We start from the raw sequence: 17,294 nt of genomic DNA on the forward strand, positions 1-17,294 counted from the left end.
GTGTAAAGTAGAACTGCCTTAGTTGCCCTTGGCAACCAAGCCAGTTCTACTTTACATCAGTTTGATAAATCTCACCCTATGGATTGCATCCATATTTTGCGGATCTGAGAGTTACGGACCACAAAATGTGGTCGTGTGCATGAGGCCTCATCCTGTAAATATTCAGAAATTTCATATAAATTTTTTAATTATGTGTAAATGTAAATATATATATATATATATATATATATATATATATATATATATATATATATATATATATATTAGGGGTGCACCGAAATTCCGGCAGCCGAAAATATCGGCCGAAAATGTACCCAATCCATTTCGGCCGATATTGTTACATATCGGCCGAAAATATGGGGTGTGGGATTTGTCACCCACCAAGTAGCTCACCATCTGCGGGCGGGCGGTTTACTTTAAGTCACTGCATCTTTATTTTACCTTACAATCGTGACGCTCCAGTAACAACTCTGCTGGCAGAGCGGAGGGCGGCGTAACGTCACTTACTCACATGACGCGCCTGCTCCGCCTCCTTCATTCATAAAGTGGGCGGAGCAGGTGCGTCACGTGAGTAAGTGACGTTACGCCGCCCTCCGCTCTGCCTGCAGAGTTGTTACTGGAGCGTCACGATTGTAAGGTAAAATAAAGATGCAGTGAGTGATTAGTCTGCTGTGAGCAGCAGGGCCGGGGCTGTTATGGGTAGGGGGATCGGTCTATGGCACTGCTATGGGGAGGGGGGATCTGTGCACTGTTATGCCCATAACAGTGCACATATCCCCCCCTCCATAAGAGCGCCACCCACAGATCCCCCTCTCCATAAGAGCGCCACCCACAGATCCCCCTCTCCATAAGAGCGCCACCCACAGATCCCCCTCTCCATAACAGAGCCAGCCACAGATCCCCCCCTCCATAACAGCGCCACCCACAGATCCCCCTCTCCATAACAGCGCCACCCACAGATCCCCCTCTCCATAACAGCGCCACCCACAGATCCCCCTCTCCATAACAGCGCCACCCACAGATCCCCCTCTCCATAACAGCGCCACCCACAGATCCCCCTCTCCATAACAGCGCCACCCACAGATCCCCCTCTCCATAACAGCGCCACCCACAGATCCCCCTCTCCATAACAGCGCCACCCACAGATCCCCCTCTCCATAACAGCGCCACCCACAGATCCCCCTCTCCATAACAGAGCCACCCACAGATCCCCCTCTCCATAACAGAGCCACCCACAGATCCCCCTCTCCATAACAGCGCCACCCACAGATCCCCCTCTCCATAACAGCGCCACCCACAGATCCCCCTCTCCATAACAGAGCCACCCACAGATCCCCCTCTCCATAACAGAGCCACCCACAGATCCCCCTCTCCATATATAATATGATTTATTAAATTCATGAAAAAGAATTATTAATAAAATCATTAAAAAAAAAGTATTTTAAAAGTATTTGGGCAAAAAGGCAGTTTCGGTTTCGGTTTTCGGTCAAGGGCATCCTAAATTTTCGGTTTCGGACCAGAATTTTCATTTCGGTGCACCCCTAATATATATATTAGGGCTGCACGATAAATCGAAAAAATAATCGAATCGCGATAATCGGCAAATGCGATATGGCGATTTGGCCGAAATGCCGCGATTATATATGAAGGGGCCCCGCGCACATAACTGGCTTTGCGTGTAAAGTATTTTACTAGTGTGTGAAACAATCTCTCTCCTATTGATAACAGGTCCAGCCTCTGTACTCACTTTCAGATGAATGCACTGCAGCGAGCGGTGACATCACTTAGTAACGTTCCTCCCACTTCAGGAAGCAGGAGCGTTACTAAGTGACGTCAGTCACACGCCGGCCGGCCAGCTCGCTGCCGCTCGCTGCAGTGCATTCATAGTGACAGTGAGTAACAGGCTGCCATGTTATCAATAGGAGAGAGATTGTTTTACACACTAGTAAAATACTTTACACACAAAGCCAGTTATGTGCGCAGTTTAGGACACATGAGGGGACACATAGGGCCATGAGGGGAACCAGCATAAGATGCTATATGTCTTATGCTGGCCCCCCTCATGGCCCTATGCGTCATCCCACAGATCCCCCACAACACTGCGTCATCCCACAGATCCCCCACAACACTGCGTCATCCCACAGATCCCCCACAACACTGCGTCATCCCACAGATCCCCCACAACACTGCGTCATCCCACAGATCCCCCACAACACTGCGTCATCCCACAGATCCCCCACAACACTGCGTCATCCCACAGATCCCCCACAACACTGCGTCATCCCACAGATCCCCCACAACACTGCGTCATCCCACAGATCCCCCACAACACTGCGTCATCCCACAGATCCCCCACAACACTGCGTCATCCCACAGATCCCCCACAACACTGCGTCCTCCCACAGATCCCCCACAACACTGCGTCCTCCCACAGATCCCCCACAACACTGCGTCCTCCCACAGATCCCCCACAACACTGCGTCCTCCCACAGATCCCCCACAACACTGCGTCCTCCCACAGATCCCCCACAACACTGCGTCCTCCCACAGATCCCCCACAACACTGCGTCCTCCCACAGATCCCCCACAACACTGCGTCCTCCCACAGATCCCCCACAACACTGCGTCCTCCCACAGATCCCCCACAACACTGCGTCCTCCCACAGATCCCCCACAACACTGCGTCCTCCCACAGATCCCCCACAACACTGCGTCCTCCCACAGATCCCCCACAACACTGCGTCCTCCCACAGATCCCCCACAACACTGCGTCCTCCCACAGATCCCCCACAACACTGCGTCCTCCCACAGATCCCCCACAACACAGCGTCCTCCCACAGATCCCGCACAACACAGCGTCCTCCCACAGATCCCCCACAACACAGCGTCCTCCCACAGATCCCCCACAACACAGCGTCCTCCCACAGATCCCCCACAACACAGCGTCATCCACAGATCCCCCATAACTATGTCATACCCAGCCGCGTCAGCGGCTCATATGGGAAAATCCAAGCAAATAGACCTCTAGCACAATTCCCTTAAAATATCGCATCGCACATCGTTATCGCAATTTTTAGGGCCCAAATCGCAATCGCACAAAATTCCCATATCGTGCAGCTATATATATATATATATATATATATATATATATATATATATATATATATATAGCTAAAGTCAACTGTGTTGAGGTATTAGCACATCTGACAAACATGGTTGCTTCACTGCAAAAGGTCCGCAGCCTTCATGTTCACAAATGACCACTGGCTTTCAAGAAATAAAACTGGTTTCTGAGGCCGACTTTTGTACTATTACCGTGTGGAAATGTAAATGCCGATTTAAAAAAAAATAATAATCCGTCCATTTGAGGGGAAAAAAAAATTCTTGACACTCTATTGTAGAGAGGGTGTTTTGTTGAAAGAGTGCTGCACGTATTAGCCATTACCGCAGCTCACCACGTTAACACTTTTGTGAACAATTCCATGCACTTAGAGAAGAGCGGACATGAAGCTATTACGGCTCCTTGACACACACACACACACACACACAAATGTTTTTCTGCATTTTTTAAGGGGGTTTTCCTACCTTGGAAGTTCAGGGCTGCCATGGTTTCCTAGCTCTGACCTTTCTGCTGCATATGGGGGAAGTGATTCAAAGTTTGACTGATGGCACAGGCAAACAGGGTTAGGATAAGATAATCCTTTCATAGTCCCACCGTGGGGAAATTCACAGTGTTACAGCAGCACAGAGAGTACAAAAACTCAAAATTAAAAAGGCATTACAGTGACAGTTGGGTAAAGAATAAGGAATATAGAAATCAACTTAAAAAATTCAAATGCCTTCCCGAGGCTGCTAGTGAAGCATTTTCATTAGCAGCTTCAGAGCCGAGGGACCAAGCTGCCAGTGAAGTAGCTGTGAAGAACAGCTCCAAGGCTACTGGGCATGCCCTGGAGCTGCTCTACACAGACTAGAGGTGTCTGGGATGGTAGCTGCTGTGCCCGTAGTCCTCTTCACACTCCCAGCCACCAGAGAGGCCGGAGCGCTCTCCTGCACTGTGCAAGCGCGGCCACTGCTGCTATATTGCTGCAGTGGCTGTATCCCCTGACAATGAACATTCTTTAAAGGGACTAAGCAGTGGACTAAACAGAGGGAAGGAGGCACTAAGTGACTTATATTAATGTTTTAAAGGGAATCTGTCACCAGTTTTATGCCGCTAGGTTCTAGCAGCTCCAGCCCAAGCCAAAGAGTCCCGATATTCAAGAGCTTCTTGCTTCCACCCCCACTGAGAAGAGACAACCCGTGAGAAGAGACAACCCCTTCAATGTATGTAAAAACAGATGCCATGAATTTCATGCGTTAACAGATTTATTTTATTTTATTTTATAACATTCTGCACGTGACTAAAAGAAAAACCACCAGAAAAAAGGAACATTTGGTTTTCCACTGCTCTCAAAATGTTTTTTTTTTTTTTGGTAATAAAAGTGGGCACAGCCAAGTAGAAAGGGTGTCACCATGGCTCCACACATTAAGGGCTCTTTCACACCTGCGTTCTTGTCTTCCGGCATAGAGTTCCGTCGTCGGGGCTCTATGCCGGAAGAATCCTGATCAGGATTATCCTAATGCATTCTGAATGGAGAGTAATCCGTTCAGGATGCATCAGGATGTCTTCAGTTCCGGAACGGAACGTTTTTTGGCCGGAGAAAATACCGCAGCATGCTGCGCTTTTTGCTCCGGCCAAAAATCCGGAACACTTGCCGCAAGGCCGGATCCGGAATTAATGCCCATTGAAAGGCATTGATCCGGATCCGGCCTTAAGCTAAACGTCGTTTCGGCGCATTGCCGGAGCAGACATTTAGCTTTTTCAGAGTGGTTACCATGGCTGCCGGGACGCTAAAGTCCTGACAGCCATGGTAAGTGTAGTGGGGAGCGGGGGAGCAGTGTACTTACCGTCCGTGCGGCTCCCCGGGCGCTCCAGAGTGACGTCAGGGCGCCCCAAGCGCATGGATCACGTGATCCATGTGATCACGTCATCCATGCGCATGGGGCGCTCTGACGTCATTCTGGAGCGCCCCGGGAGCCGCACGGACTGTAAGTATACCGCTCCCCCGCTCCCCACTCCTACTATGGCAACCAGGACTTTAATAGCGTCCTGGGTGCCATAGTAACACTGAAAGCATTTGGAAGACGGTTCCGTCTTCAAATGCTTTCAGTACACTTGCGTTTTTCCGGATCCGGCAGGCACCTCCGGCAACGGAAGTGCATGCCGGATCCCAACAACGCAAGTGTGAAAGAGGCCTTAGGCCTCCCGCACACGACCGTATCTGTTTTGTGGTCCCACAATTTTCCCCAGGACCTACCATAAAAAAAAGCATATTCTTGCCCACAAAATGAATTCAGCCTCAGGGCCCATTCATAAGACCTTATATTTATTTCTGTATCTGTTCCGCAATTTTGCGGATCAGATGCGGACCCATTCATTTCAATGGGCCGCAAAAGATGCGGACAGCACACCGTTCCGCAGCCCTGATAAAAAGACGGAACATGTCTTATTCTTGTCCGTTTTATGGACAAGAAGAGGCATTTGTATCAAAGGGCAGGATCCTCCAATCCACAAAATGCGGCGTGCACATGGCTGGTATCAGTGTTCTGCGGATCCGAAGCGGAAACAGTCGTGTGAATGCACCCTAAGACAAATAACTGCACTGGGAGGCTAGACTACTGAGGGCACAGGGAAAGAGGGCTCTTGGAATTTCATTTTCCCACTGGGGCTCCATCTAATATACAAATTCTGCGGGTAAAGGCTGGAATTATCATGACCGCAGAAAGGTTCAAAAAGGGCAGGGGGGGGGGGGGGGGGGGGGAGTTCAGTAAGAGGTAACATTTCACTTCAATGCCCGAGGATATTTTCAATTGCAGATACGATTTATAAAAGTTATCTGCACAGTAAATTAAAACCTGGGAGGCAAGGTTTTAACACTAGCTTAGCCGAATCTGAAACAGCCAACCAACTGATACGTATTAGGGCCTCCTAACCCTTCCCTGATGGCAGATATTCTGCCCTATGCTCCTATTTTCTTGGAGACCAGCCACCTCCAGTGGCTTTCTCCCCTCTCCACATTCAGACCTCTTGCTCAGATGAGCCGACCATGCATATGTATGGAGGTGGGGGGACGAGAGAGAAAGCTCTTGGCTGAAGGAGCATTCAGCCAACAGCTAACTGAAGGATATGGGCTTTACCCTGCACAGCTATATCATGACCAAACCCACAATCTTTTCCTCCAGCGCACAAATCTAGCTTAGATTAAACACGAGAAGATTCCTTTATGTGGAAGGTCTCATGATTTTGATTTTAGATTCACGATACATGTAAACCATGCGATGAGGGAGGACTTCTCCTGCTGGACAAGTAAATGTTCTAGATAAACAATCGCCCTCAAAAAAAGGTCAAAAACAACAAGTTTATCGCGTCGTATTTTGCTCATGAAACCGAATTACACCCAACAATGCTAACATATGTTGTGTGGGACTCTGCTTATTCTTCCAGCTGTGCAACCTTCGCTCACCGCCATCGCAGATACTCACCGTATGCTGTTCCTGGCCCAAATTCATTCCCTGCATCAATCATGTACTGGGACAGCTGCTCCTGATTATTCAGGCGGCTTGGTGCTTTTCGCTCAAGTTTTTCATAGACAAACTCTTCTATCCTGGTGTCTAAGAAACCAAAGGAATGAGAAAAGAGTTTAAAAGGGTCACGAGACAGAAGCCTAAAAAACTTCATATGTAATTTCTGGAAAAAGACATAAATGAACTATAAAAATACATAGGCACAAATACAATTACCAAATTCCCATCCGATATCTGGTTGGACAGGAACTATAGCCATTCTACAAATGCAGGCAGAGGTATAGTTAAATGTAGGAGTGATCAGAAGTCTTGTGTATGCGTATTAACTAGATTTGCTTTTGAGTAGTGCACCTCTTGGCAAGATATTGTTGACTGCTGGACATGCCTCTGCGATGGATTCAATGATATTTTGCCCAGTTGACAGAATGTGAGAGCGGCGAGCATCATTGGACTGAGATGAGCAGGATGGTCGTTTCGATGAAATGCCAGCCATCTAGGCTGTTCTGACCGAGGAGCTAGGAGGTCCTGGGAGCAATGGTTATGTGAAGGCATACATACACAACAAATAGGCTTCGGATGGCCCAGACAGACCATCAGTAGAGAGGACCGTTTGATCCGCCAACAAGCACGAGCAGCTCCACAGTTTGGTTGTCCACCATCCAGACACAGGTGGCACCTTCATTACACAGCCCTGTCTCTACAAGGGGTATTTTAAGGTGCTTAGCAGAAGAAAATTTGGTGTCATGGTGCCAATTATGTGTTCTGCCATTGACAACCAGGCACGGTCACTTGGTTTGCAGTGTTGTCATGAATCCTGGACAGCTACATACTGGAACCTTATCTTTAGCAATACATCTAGGTTCTTATTGGGATTCGACAATGGTCGGTTTGCAGTATGGAGGCCTCTGCCTTTGCTGCGGTGCACACTGCCCCAACTGCTGGTGTGAGGATCTGGGGAGCCACCACATAGGACAGTTGGTCATCTCTAGCAGTGATACGAGGGACACTAAGGCTCCATTCACACGTCCGCAACGTGTTTTGCAGATCCACGGAGCCGCAAAACACGGAAAGCGGCAATGTGCGTTCCGCATTTTGCGGACCGCACATTGCCGGTACTAATAAAATACGCCTGTTCTTTCGGGAACGGAATTGCGGACCCGGAAGTGCGGGTCCGCAATTCTGTGTCCGGGCAGCACATCGTGCTGCCCCATAGGAATAAATGGGTCTGCAATTCCGTTCCGCGAAATTGCAGACGTGTGAATGGACCCAAACAGCTCAGCGATATGTGCAGGACATCCAGCGGCCACATGTGTTCCTCTAATGGCCGGGCTTCCAACTAGCATGTTTCAGTAGGATAATGCTTGTCCACACACAGTAAGGCCCCTTTCACACGGGCGAGTATTCCGCGCGGATGCGATGCGTGAGTTGAACGCATTGCACCCGCACTGAATCCTGACCCATTCATTTCTATGGGGCTGTGCACACGAGCGGTGATTTTCACGCATCACTTGTGCGTTGCGTGAAAATCGCAGCATGCTCCTCTTTGTGCGTTTTTCACGTAACGCAGGCTCCATAGAAATGAATGGGGTTGCGTGAAAATCACAAGCATCCGCAAGCAAGTGCGGATGCGGTGCGATTTTCATGCACGGTTGCTAGGTGACGATCGGGATGGGGACCCGATCATTATTATTTCCCCTTATAACATGGTTCTGAATACAGAATGCATAGTAAAATAGGGCTGGAGGGGTTAAAAAAAAAAAATTTAACTCACCTTAATCCACTTGTTCGCGCAGCCGGCATCTCTTCTGTCTTCATCTGTGAGCAATAGGACCTTTGATGACGTCACTACGCTCATCACATGATGGATCATGTGACGGAGCATGTGATGAACGCAGTGACGTCATCAAAGGTCCTATTGCTCACAGATGAAGACAGAAGAGATGCCGGCTGCGCGAACAAGTGGATTAAGGAGAGTTAAATATTTTTTTTTTTAACCCCTCCAGCCCTATTGTACTATGCATTCTGTATTCAGAATGCTATTATTTTCCCTTATAACCATGTTATAAGGGGAAATAATACAATCTACACTACAACTAACCCAAACCTTAACTTCTGTAAAGAAGTTCGGGTCTGGGTACCACAGTCGGTTTTTTATCACGCACGTGCAAAACACATTGCACCCGTGCGATAAGAACTGAACATCGGAACGCAATCGCAGTCAAAACTGACTGCAATTGCGTTCCTACTCGCGCGGGTTTGCCGCAATGCACAGGGACGCATCCGGACCTAATCCGGACACCCCCGTGTGAAAGAGGCCTAAGGGTTTCGAAGGAATGTCTCCACCAGATTGCAACACTTCCTTGGGCGTCTGATCTCCAGATTTATCTCCAATCCAGCATTTATGGGATGGCAATATGTCTGAAACTGCACAGCTTGTGAACGGTTCCCGTGCTGCTGTGGTGAAAGTGTATTTTGAGTGGACAAATGGCACCATTGTGAATAGGCGATGTGGAAACTGGTGCACGGGGGATACTGACACACTACGGTGGAGCAGCTCACCGTCAACATGAACCAAGAGGCTACCTGACGTGTGTCTAAAACAGCGGTTCAGTGAACTCTACTGCGTATGGGGCTCCAAAGCAGATGGATGGTCACTGCACCTCTGCTAATTAAATTGCATCGGCTGAAAAGGCATCTATTTTCGCAGCAGTATTGGAATTGGACCTCCGCTAATTGGCAGAGGTTGCCTTCTCTGAGGAGTCACATTTTCTGCTTCGTTGAATGGATGGACGTTTGCAAGCCAGGTGAGAAACATCAGAGAACAAACATCCTGCAGCCACCACTTGGAAGAACACAAGCTGGTGGTGGCAGTGTTGTGGTCTGGGGGATGTTTTGGTGGCATTCTCTGGGCCCACTCATCCATGTGGAAGTTATTCTCAACCGATTTGGGTATGAACCCATACTTGCAGATCATGTACACCCATACATGCTGATTGTCTTACTGGAAAATCCCATCCGCCCTGGGGGAGACAATGTGAAATGTCGACATTGGTTGTAAGAGCATGAACAAGACTTTCATGTAGAACCCTGGCCCCCTAATTCCCTAGACTTGAATCCAACTGAGCATCTGTGGGACCACCTCGATCGTCATGTTCGCTCAACCTACCAAGGTTATGGTTAACCCTAACCTTAGCAGGTTGCTCCCAGCCCGTCTACCTGATTATTGTGCTGCACAGGGTGGTTAGGGTACTTTCACAATAGTGTTCTTCTTTTCCGGCATAGAGTTCCGTCACAGGGGCTCTATACCGGAAAAGAACTGATCAGGCATATCCCCATGCATTCTGAATAGAGAGAAATCCGTTCAGGATGCATCAGGATGTCTTCAGTTCAGTCGTTTTGACTGATCAGGCAAAAGATAAAACCGTACTGCAAAAAAAAATGAAGACTTGCCTGAATGCCGGATCCGTCCTTCCGGCCTGCGCAGACCGGAAAAAATGTGGAAAAAAAAATACAAGACTGATCCGTCTGTCCGCATGATGCTTTCAGTCACAAATGCTTTTAGTCACATCCAAATCGGCAGGTCCGACGACGGAACTGCCCGCCGGATCACACTGCCGCAAGTGTGAAAGTAGCCTTACTCTGGATATTAACAGGTGGTTCGTAAGAATGTGACCCAACTGTGTGTCATCGTTACAGTCACACATACAAAGTTTCATTTCAACAACCCCTTTTTGGTGTATTAATCTTCATGTACTACTGATTTATGCACAGATGAGGAGTACAAAGAAATACTTCTCGTCTCAGTCTTCATGGCGATTCCTGCAGTGAATCCTCTGCTTGTACATTACAGAATTGAGCCGTCTCAAGCAGTTGCATAAAGCAATTAAGCAATTCGCCTGATTACATAAAGTTTTCTGTTGTAATTGTATTGGAGGGGGGGGGGGGGGTTAGTCCGCAAATACTGAGTTCTTTCTTAGTTTTGAAATTAGGCATCTATTAGATATAAGTGGTATCTCAAGTTGTGTGACTTCAAAAGACATAAGCTGCATTGGGAAATAAGGTGCCGGCCCCTGTGGTCGGATCTCCACTGATCAGGTTAGGTGATAAGTGGCCTTAGTAGGACAACCCCTTTAAAGAGAAACTGTCAGCTCTAAAACACCCCCCAAACTAGAGTAAGGGGTGTATAGTGCGACGCCGAATCAGATTATATAATTTTTATCTTCATACTCCCTTGCATTCTGACGCTGTGCATCGTGAGAACCCCTCCTCGAGTCCTCTCCATTATGTGCGTGAGCTCAGGAGTCATCTCAATGCATTTACTGTGGGAGCACAGCGTCGGAACGCAAGCGAATATGAAGATAAAGATTACATAATCGCACTCAGCGTCCTTTACACCAAACACCACTTACTCTAGTTTGGGGGCTGTTTTGTAGCGGATTCCCTTTAGAGGGGCTATCCAATCCTATAAAAAAAAAAGCACCCCCATATGCCGGGCCCCTCACAATGAATATACTTACCTGGGTCCCGGTGTCAGGGGGTAGCAGCCAATGGCAGGCGGTGACTGGCCTCCCTAGCATCGCGGGTGACGCTAGGGACCGAGGTAAGTATATTCAGTGTGGGGGACATTTTATGGGAGTGGACAACACACATTAAAACGGGTACTCTTGCTTCACCTCAGGATAGACCATCAATATCAATGTGGGGTTCCACTTCTGGCACCCACTCCGATCAGCAGCTTGAATGGGCCACAGCAGTGGAGCGATGTTTACCGGCATGCCACCTATATATTAAAAGGTAATCACAGCTTAGCCCCAGTCAAGTAAAAACTTGGAAGCTGTAATTACCTTCTCAACAGTGTAGATGGTCTGCAGATGAACACTGCAGCACTCGCAAGACACATTCAAGGCAGCATCAGTTGGAACCCCCTTTATTCAAATATCAATGACTTTCCCTGAGGATGGAATACCCCCTTTAAGGGTAATTTCAAATAAGCGTGTCCAGTGTGGAAAACACACTCCCCTGTTATGGATACTGATCTGTCCAACCGTGCATCTACTGAATTGTAATGACAGCATTATGCAAGTACAAATCATTGCAGCAGAGGCCGGGCAGAGACACACAGCATTATAAATCATCATAATACCATGCGGTCCAGTGAAAGGAGCAATGTCCATAATGGGAAATCACTGGTGCTCACAAAGTGGACTTCAATCCAAATTTCAAGAAAAGTTTGATTGGCTGCAAAGTCGAATTTCCTTGTGCTTTATGGTAACGAATCAATTTTCCCTGAAATGGCAGTAAAAATATTAAACGGGTTGTCTGGATTCAGAGCTGAACCCGGACATACCCGGAATTTCACCCAGGCAGCCCCCCTGCGCAGGGAAAGGGCTCTTTATTTACTGTAACATACTGTCGGGCGGAGGCTTCCGCCCAGCAATGTGTCCAGTGATGTCACCGGCTCTGATGGGCGGGCTTTAGCGCTGCCCTAGCCGTTTTACAGGCTAGGGCAGCGCTAAAGCCCACCTATCAGTGCCGGTGACGTCACCGGGCTCACTGCTGGGCGGAAGCCTGCAGCCGGGAGGAGAGCCCGGTATGTCACCGGAACTCCACAAAATGCTTTTGCCTTGCTTGATTCAGCGCAAGGCAAAGAAGAGCATCGGAGCATGGGTGAAATTCTGGGTATGTCCGGGTTCAGCTCTGAACCTGGACAACCCATTTATATAATAAAAAAAATAAAAAATAAAATCATACTTCCCTCATCCATTTAAGCGCGATGAGGGAAGTATCTAATGGATGAGGTAAGTACTAGGAGTAGGGATCGGCCGATACCGATAATTTGTGAACTTTTAGGCCGATAATTTATACCGATATTCTGGGAATTTTCATTTTTGAAAAAAAAATAATAAAATTTCCTACACAAATCTGCTGAAAATTTATGTTTATTGTTAACGTGTATTTTATTTTAGTAAATCTTTCTCTCTCATTTATACTTAATATTTTTTATTTTATTTTTTTTACTAACTTTTAGCCCCCTTAGGGACTAGAACCCTTGTCCTATTCACCCTGGTAGATCTCTATCAGGGTGAATAGGAGCTCACACTGTCCCTGCTGCTCTGTGCTTTGTGCACACAGCAGCATGGAGCTGAACATGGCAGCCAGGGCTTCAGTAGCGTCCTGGCTGCCATGGTAACCGATCGGAGCCCCAGGCTTACACTGCTGGGGCTCTGATCGGAGGAGCAGGGGAGAGGGGATCCTGTGGCCACTGCCACGAATGATTAATACTGGGTGGGGGGGCGCACTGCGCCACCAACGTTTTTAATACTGGGATGGGGGTGGGGGGCGCGCTGCGCCACCAATGATTAATACTGGGGGGCGCACCTAAGGGGTTAACTACCGCAGATCGCAGCTACCGCTCATAGAGGTGGGGAGCCGGCTATGTGATTCTGCAGCCAGCTCCCGCCTCCTGTATATGAATTAATGAAAGAATTATCTTCATTGGTGGAGCGGTGGCCACAGCCCCTCCCCTTCTTTTGTCTTCTCTCCTCTAATTGGCGGCAGCAGCAGCACAGGGGGAGGAGACACTGCTTCCTTCTCGCCTATGCTGCTGAGGGAACACAGAGCGATGAGAGCAGCGCGTTCTGTGTTCCCAATACGTTATCGGTATATCGGCAAAATAGATGCCGATAACGTTCAAAATCCTGAATATCGGCCGATAATATCGGTAAAACCGAAAATCGGTCGATCCCTAGTAAGTACGATGACATGTTTTTTTATTTGAAAACACTAAAATGCTTTAATAAGGTTCTCAGATGCCGCGATCAGTGATGAAAGTGGCATCTGAGGGGTTCAATGATGGGGGGACGACATGATCGCCGTTGCGGGTCATTGCACCCGCTACTTACAAAGAAATATGCTTTGTAACAAAGTAATTTGTCACTAAGTGAATTTTTTTGCAAAATTTTAGAGAACGTCACTTATCTCTAGAAATCACGCTCCAACATGAAGCGTGTTTCCCGCACTGGGCGAGCTCGTCTGAAACTGCCCTAAAGCTTCAGTCAAGATTTAGGCGCGAGTTTGGGGAATAAATTCTGACAGAACCCACTGACATTCTGCTGGCAATACATGTGAATGGGTTGTCAGAGAAAATCCATGCAGAATAATGAACGCGCAGTGCTCATTAAACTCCACGGTATGTTCATTCTTTACACGTATTCCGCATGGAAAATTCCAGGACTAGCGCCATTAAATTACAACGGGGATAATCTGTGAACTGATCCACTGGCCAATGTTCAGTGCGCGGCAGAAGGCAGAGCTTCCGCTTAGGAATTCTTCTAGATATTATCCGAAAAATCTACAGAGGATTTGCCTATAGTCCTATAGTGCATGGAGTTCTAGGATCATAGAAGGACTACTAGGAAGATAGGGGGTCATTTATCAAACTGGTGTAAAGAAGAACTGGCTTAGTTGCCCAAAACAACCAATCAGATTCCACCTTTCATTTACCTAAAGGAGCTGTCAAAAATGACAGGTGGAATCTGATTGGTTGCTATGAGCAACTAAGCCAGTTCTACTTTACACCAGTTTGATAAATGACCCCAAGGATTCCTAAAAATATAACAAATCCGGTTTTGGACTGGTCAGATTTCTGTGAAGCTATCCTTTAACCCATCACCCAGAGGAACATTGCCATATGTCCTTAGGGAAAATCCTATTGACGCCTCACAGCACATGAGCACGAAAACTATTTCTCAATCGGAATATTTTCGGCCTTTCCAAGATATTATATTAAAATCCCAGTAGAGTCTAGCTGGTCAAACAGAGGAAGGAAAAGGGGGATTTGGTCACAGGAAGACGGCCATTATCAGATAAACACACAGCCTATTCCTTCACGTCCCTGTGTAAAGAGGAGATGGGGGGGGGGGGTGGTAAAAAACAAAAGGCTAAAACATCAGAGGAAGTCACCAGCAAAATGAGGCAATAAATTACAACCCGTCAGCCATCATAACAAACACGCCAAGAGGACAAGGGATTTCCAAGAATCTGTGCGGAGGACATGTGCAATAAACTGCTAATCCAGAGCAAAGACCAACATCATCTGGAGCCTTCATCAGACAGTGATGAGCTTCCGCGAATGACAGCGAAAACAACGCCAACATCTAAGGCATCTAAAAATACATTCTGTCGTCTAACCCGCCCGAAAATATATGAGGGATGAGCATTGCTTGGGAGCTGAAATGTATGCACTGGTTAGTTGTGTTCAATAGAAACCCAGGCAACTATCAGATACACATCGTCCTGCACTTCCAGCTCTTCTCTTAAAGGGAATGTCTCTTTAGAAAATTACCTATTGTTCAACGTTTCCATGTTTAACATATTCAGATTTTATTTTTTGATGAGATGATTTTAAATTTTCCATGACATTATCCAGATTTGTTTTCAAACTGGCCACTAAGCCTAACAGGCTGGTCTGTAGAGACCACTTTACTGCAGTTATCTGCTTATCTGTCATTATAATCCTGCCTATAATGATATCACCTCAGTGTATAGATAAGTCAGAGTCCATCATTCACAATAGGCGATTGTCAAAGCTTATCTATTCTTTCCTTGCACAGGTCAAAGAGCATGCCTAGAAAACCCATAGAAGTCAATGAGATCCCTTCCTGACCATTGTGTCTATGGGATCATGGGGCTGCCATAAAGACATTTTCTTAATGCTTTCTAAATGCAGATAAAATTTTGGGCGACACATTTCCTTTAAAAGCAAAATATTAACATCCATAATATAGGTGAAAACTGTATGATCAAGGGGGGCTCCAACCACTGGGACACCCAGCGATCAAGAAATTTGAGGATCCTCAGCAGTACTGCTCCATTGATGTCTATGGAACTGACAGATATGGCAAAGCATGGAACGAGCCAATCCCATATATAGTGAATGGCGCGGTGGTCATGCATGTGCACTACTGCTCCGTTCACACAGGAAACTTGAGGACCCCTGTTTTGTCATTTCTGAGGGTCCCAAGAGTCAGACCCCCCGGCAATCCAGTGGATTGGTGGTAAATGTTGTTCATATGTTAACCCCTTTAATAACAGAATGTGACGCAGCCAGAATTCTGTTCCATTGTCAAATGCACGGACAGAGGGGGCAGAGGTTCCCCAAATACATTAGATTAGTATGATTTGAGCTTGCCGACCTCCTAATGTGTATGGGGTATCCCAACAATTCCCTGCGGCAGATGTCAGGGGAAAGAAGGATCCTTTGTTCAGGTGGAAGATCAGAACTGCCAGAGGCACCTGGAAGCAGCTAATTTCCCTCTCTCCATTGAAGATGCATGCATGTATGGCTGGTGGTGGAATAAGTCGAATGAGCGTGTGGCTCACAGCTATTATAAGTGCTTGAGGTTCTTCACACTGCAACTGTGGTTCTTCTATGTCTCTCTCAGACCTCTTAGGCTGCGTTCACACGGGCGAGATTTCCGCACGGGTGCAATGCGGTAGGTGAACGCATTGCACCCGCACTGAATCTGGACCCATTAATTTCAATGGGGCTGTTCAGATGAGCGATGATTTTCACGCATCACTTGTGCGTTGCGTGAAAATTGCAGCATGCTCTATATTCTGTGTTTTTCACGCAACGCAGGCCCCATAGAAGTGAATGGGGTTGCGTGAAAATCGCAAGCATCCGCAAGCAAGTGCGGATGCAGTGCAATTTTCACGCATGGTTGCTAGGTGACAGTCTATTCACTGTATTATTTTCCCTTATAACATGGTTCTAAGGGAAAATAATAGCATTCTGAAAACAGAATGCTTAGTAAAATAGCGCTGGAGGGGTTAAAAAAAATATAAACAAATTAACTCACCTTCTCCTCTTGATCGCGTAGTTCCCAGTCTCTTCTGATGAGCTGTCGGCTAAAGGACCTTTGGTGACGTCAGACCACATGCTCCAATCACATGGTCCATCACCGTGGTGATGGACCATGTGATTGGAGCATGTGATCTGACGTCACCACAGGTCCTTGCCTGTAGTTCATCATTAAAGAAGTAAAAGAGACCAGGAACTACGCGGAGGAGGTGAGTTAATTTTTTTATTTTTTTTTAACCCTCAATTGATCACCTACTAAGCATTCTGTATTCAGAATGCTATTATTTTCCCTTATAACCATGTTATAAGGGGAAATAATACAATCTACACTACAACTAACCCAAACCTGAACTTCTGTGAAGAAGTTCGGGTCTGGGTACCACAGTCGGTTTTTTATCACGCGCGCGCAAAACACATTGCACCCGCGCGATAAAAACTGAACATCGGAACGCAATCGCAGTCAAAACTGACTGCAATTGCGTTCCTACTCGCGCGGGTTTGCCGCAACACACCGGGACGCATCCGGACACGCTCGTGTGAACCCAGCCTTAGTGTGGGACCTGTGTGCATTAAATGTCGGGTCTATGGACGTCTACCGACCCATACATGGGAACCATATGTGAGGATCCTCTAAAACAATTCCCTGGATGGACAAGAGTTAAAAGGCATTCACGTGACTGGACCTGAGCTGACCACCAGACTCAGCCCAATTAACGTTTCTAGAGAGGACAGATTCCTGCGTTACTTTTCACCCTCGCCTTGGGCAATATAACTCAGACTGCACAATGTGAGCGCACTGGAGGAGGCC

General features: G+C 47.2%; 1 protein-coding gene across 1 annotated transcript in view; it reads right to left on the reverse strand.

Annotated features, from left to right (window-relative positions):
• Nucleotides 1-17,294, reverse strand: part of SH3GLB1 (SH3 domain containing GRB2 like, endophilin B1) — a 66,315-nt gene that overhangs the window by 40,099 nt on the left and 8,922 nt on the right. Inside the window, exon 3 of the mRNA XM_040408844.1 lies at nt 6,583-6,711. Within this exon, the coding sequence (XP_040264778.1) occupies nt 6,583-6,711 (129 nt within the window). The remainder of the gene's footprint in view (nt 1-6,582; nt 6,712-17,294) is intronic.

This window comes from Bufo bufo, chromosome 9 (genome assembly GCF_905171765.1).
Source record: "Bufo bufo chromosome 9, aBufBuf1.1, whole genome shotgun sequence".
Taxonomy (NCBI): Eukaryota; Metazoa; Chordata; class Amphibia; order Anura; family Bufonidae; genus Bufo; species Bufo bufo.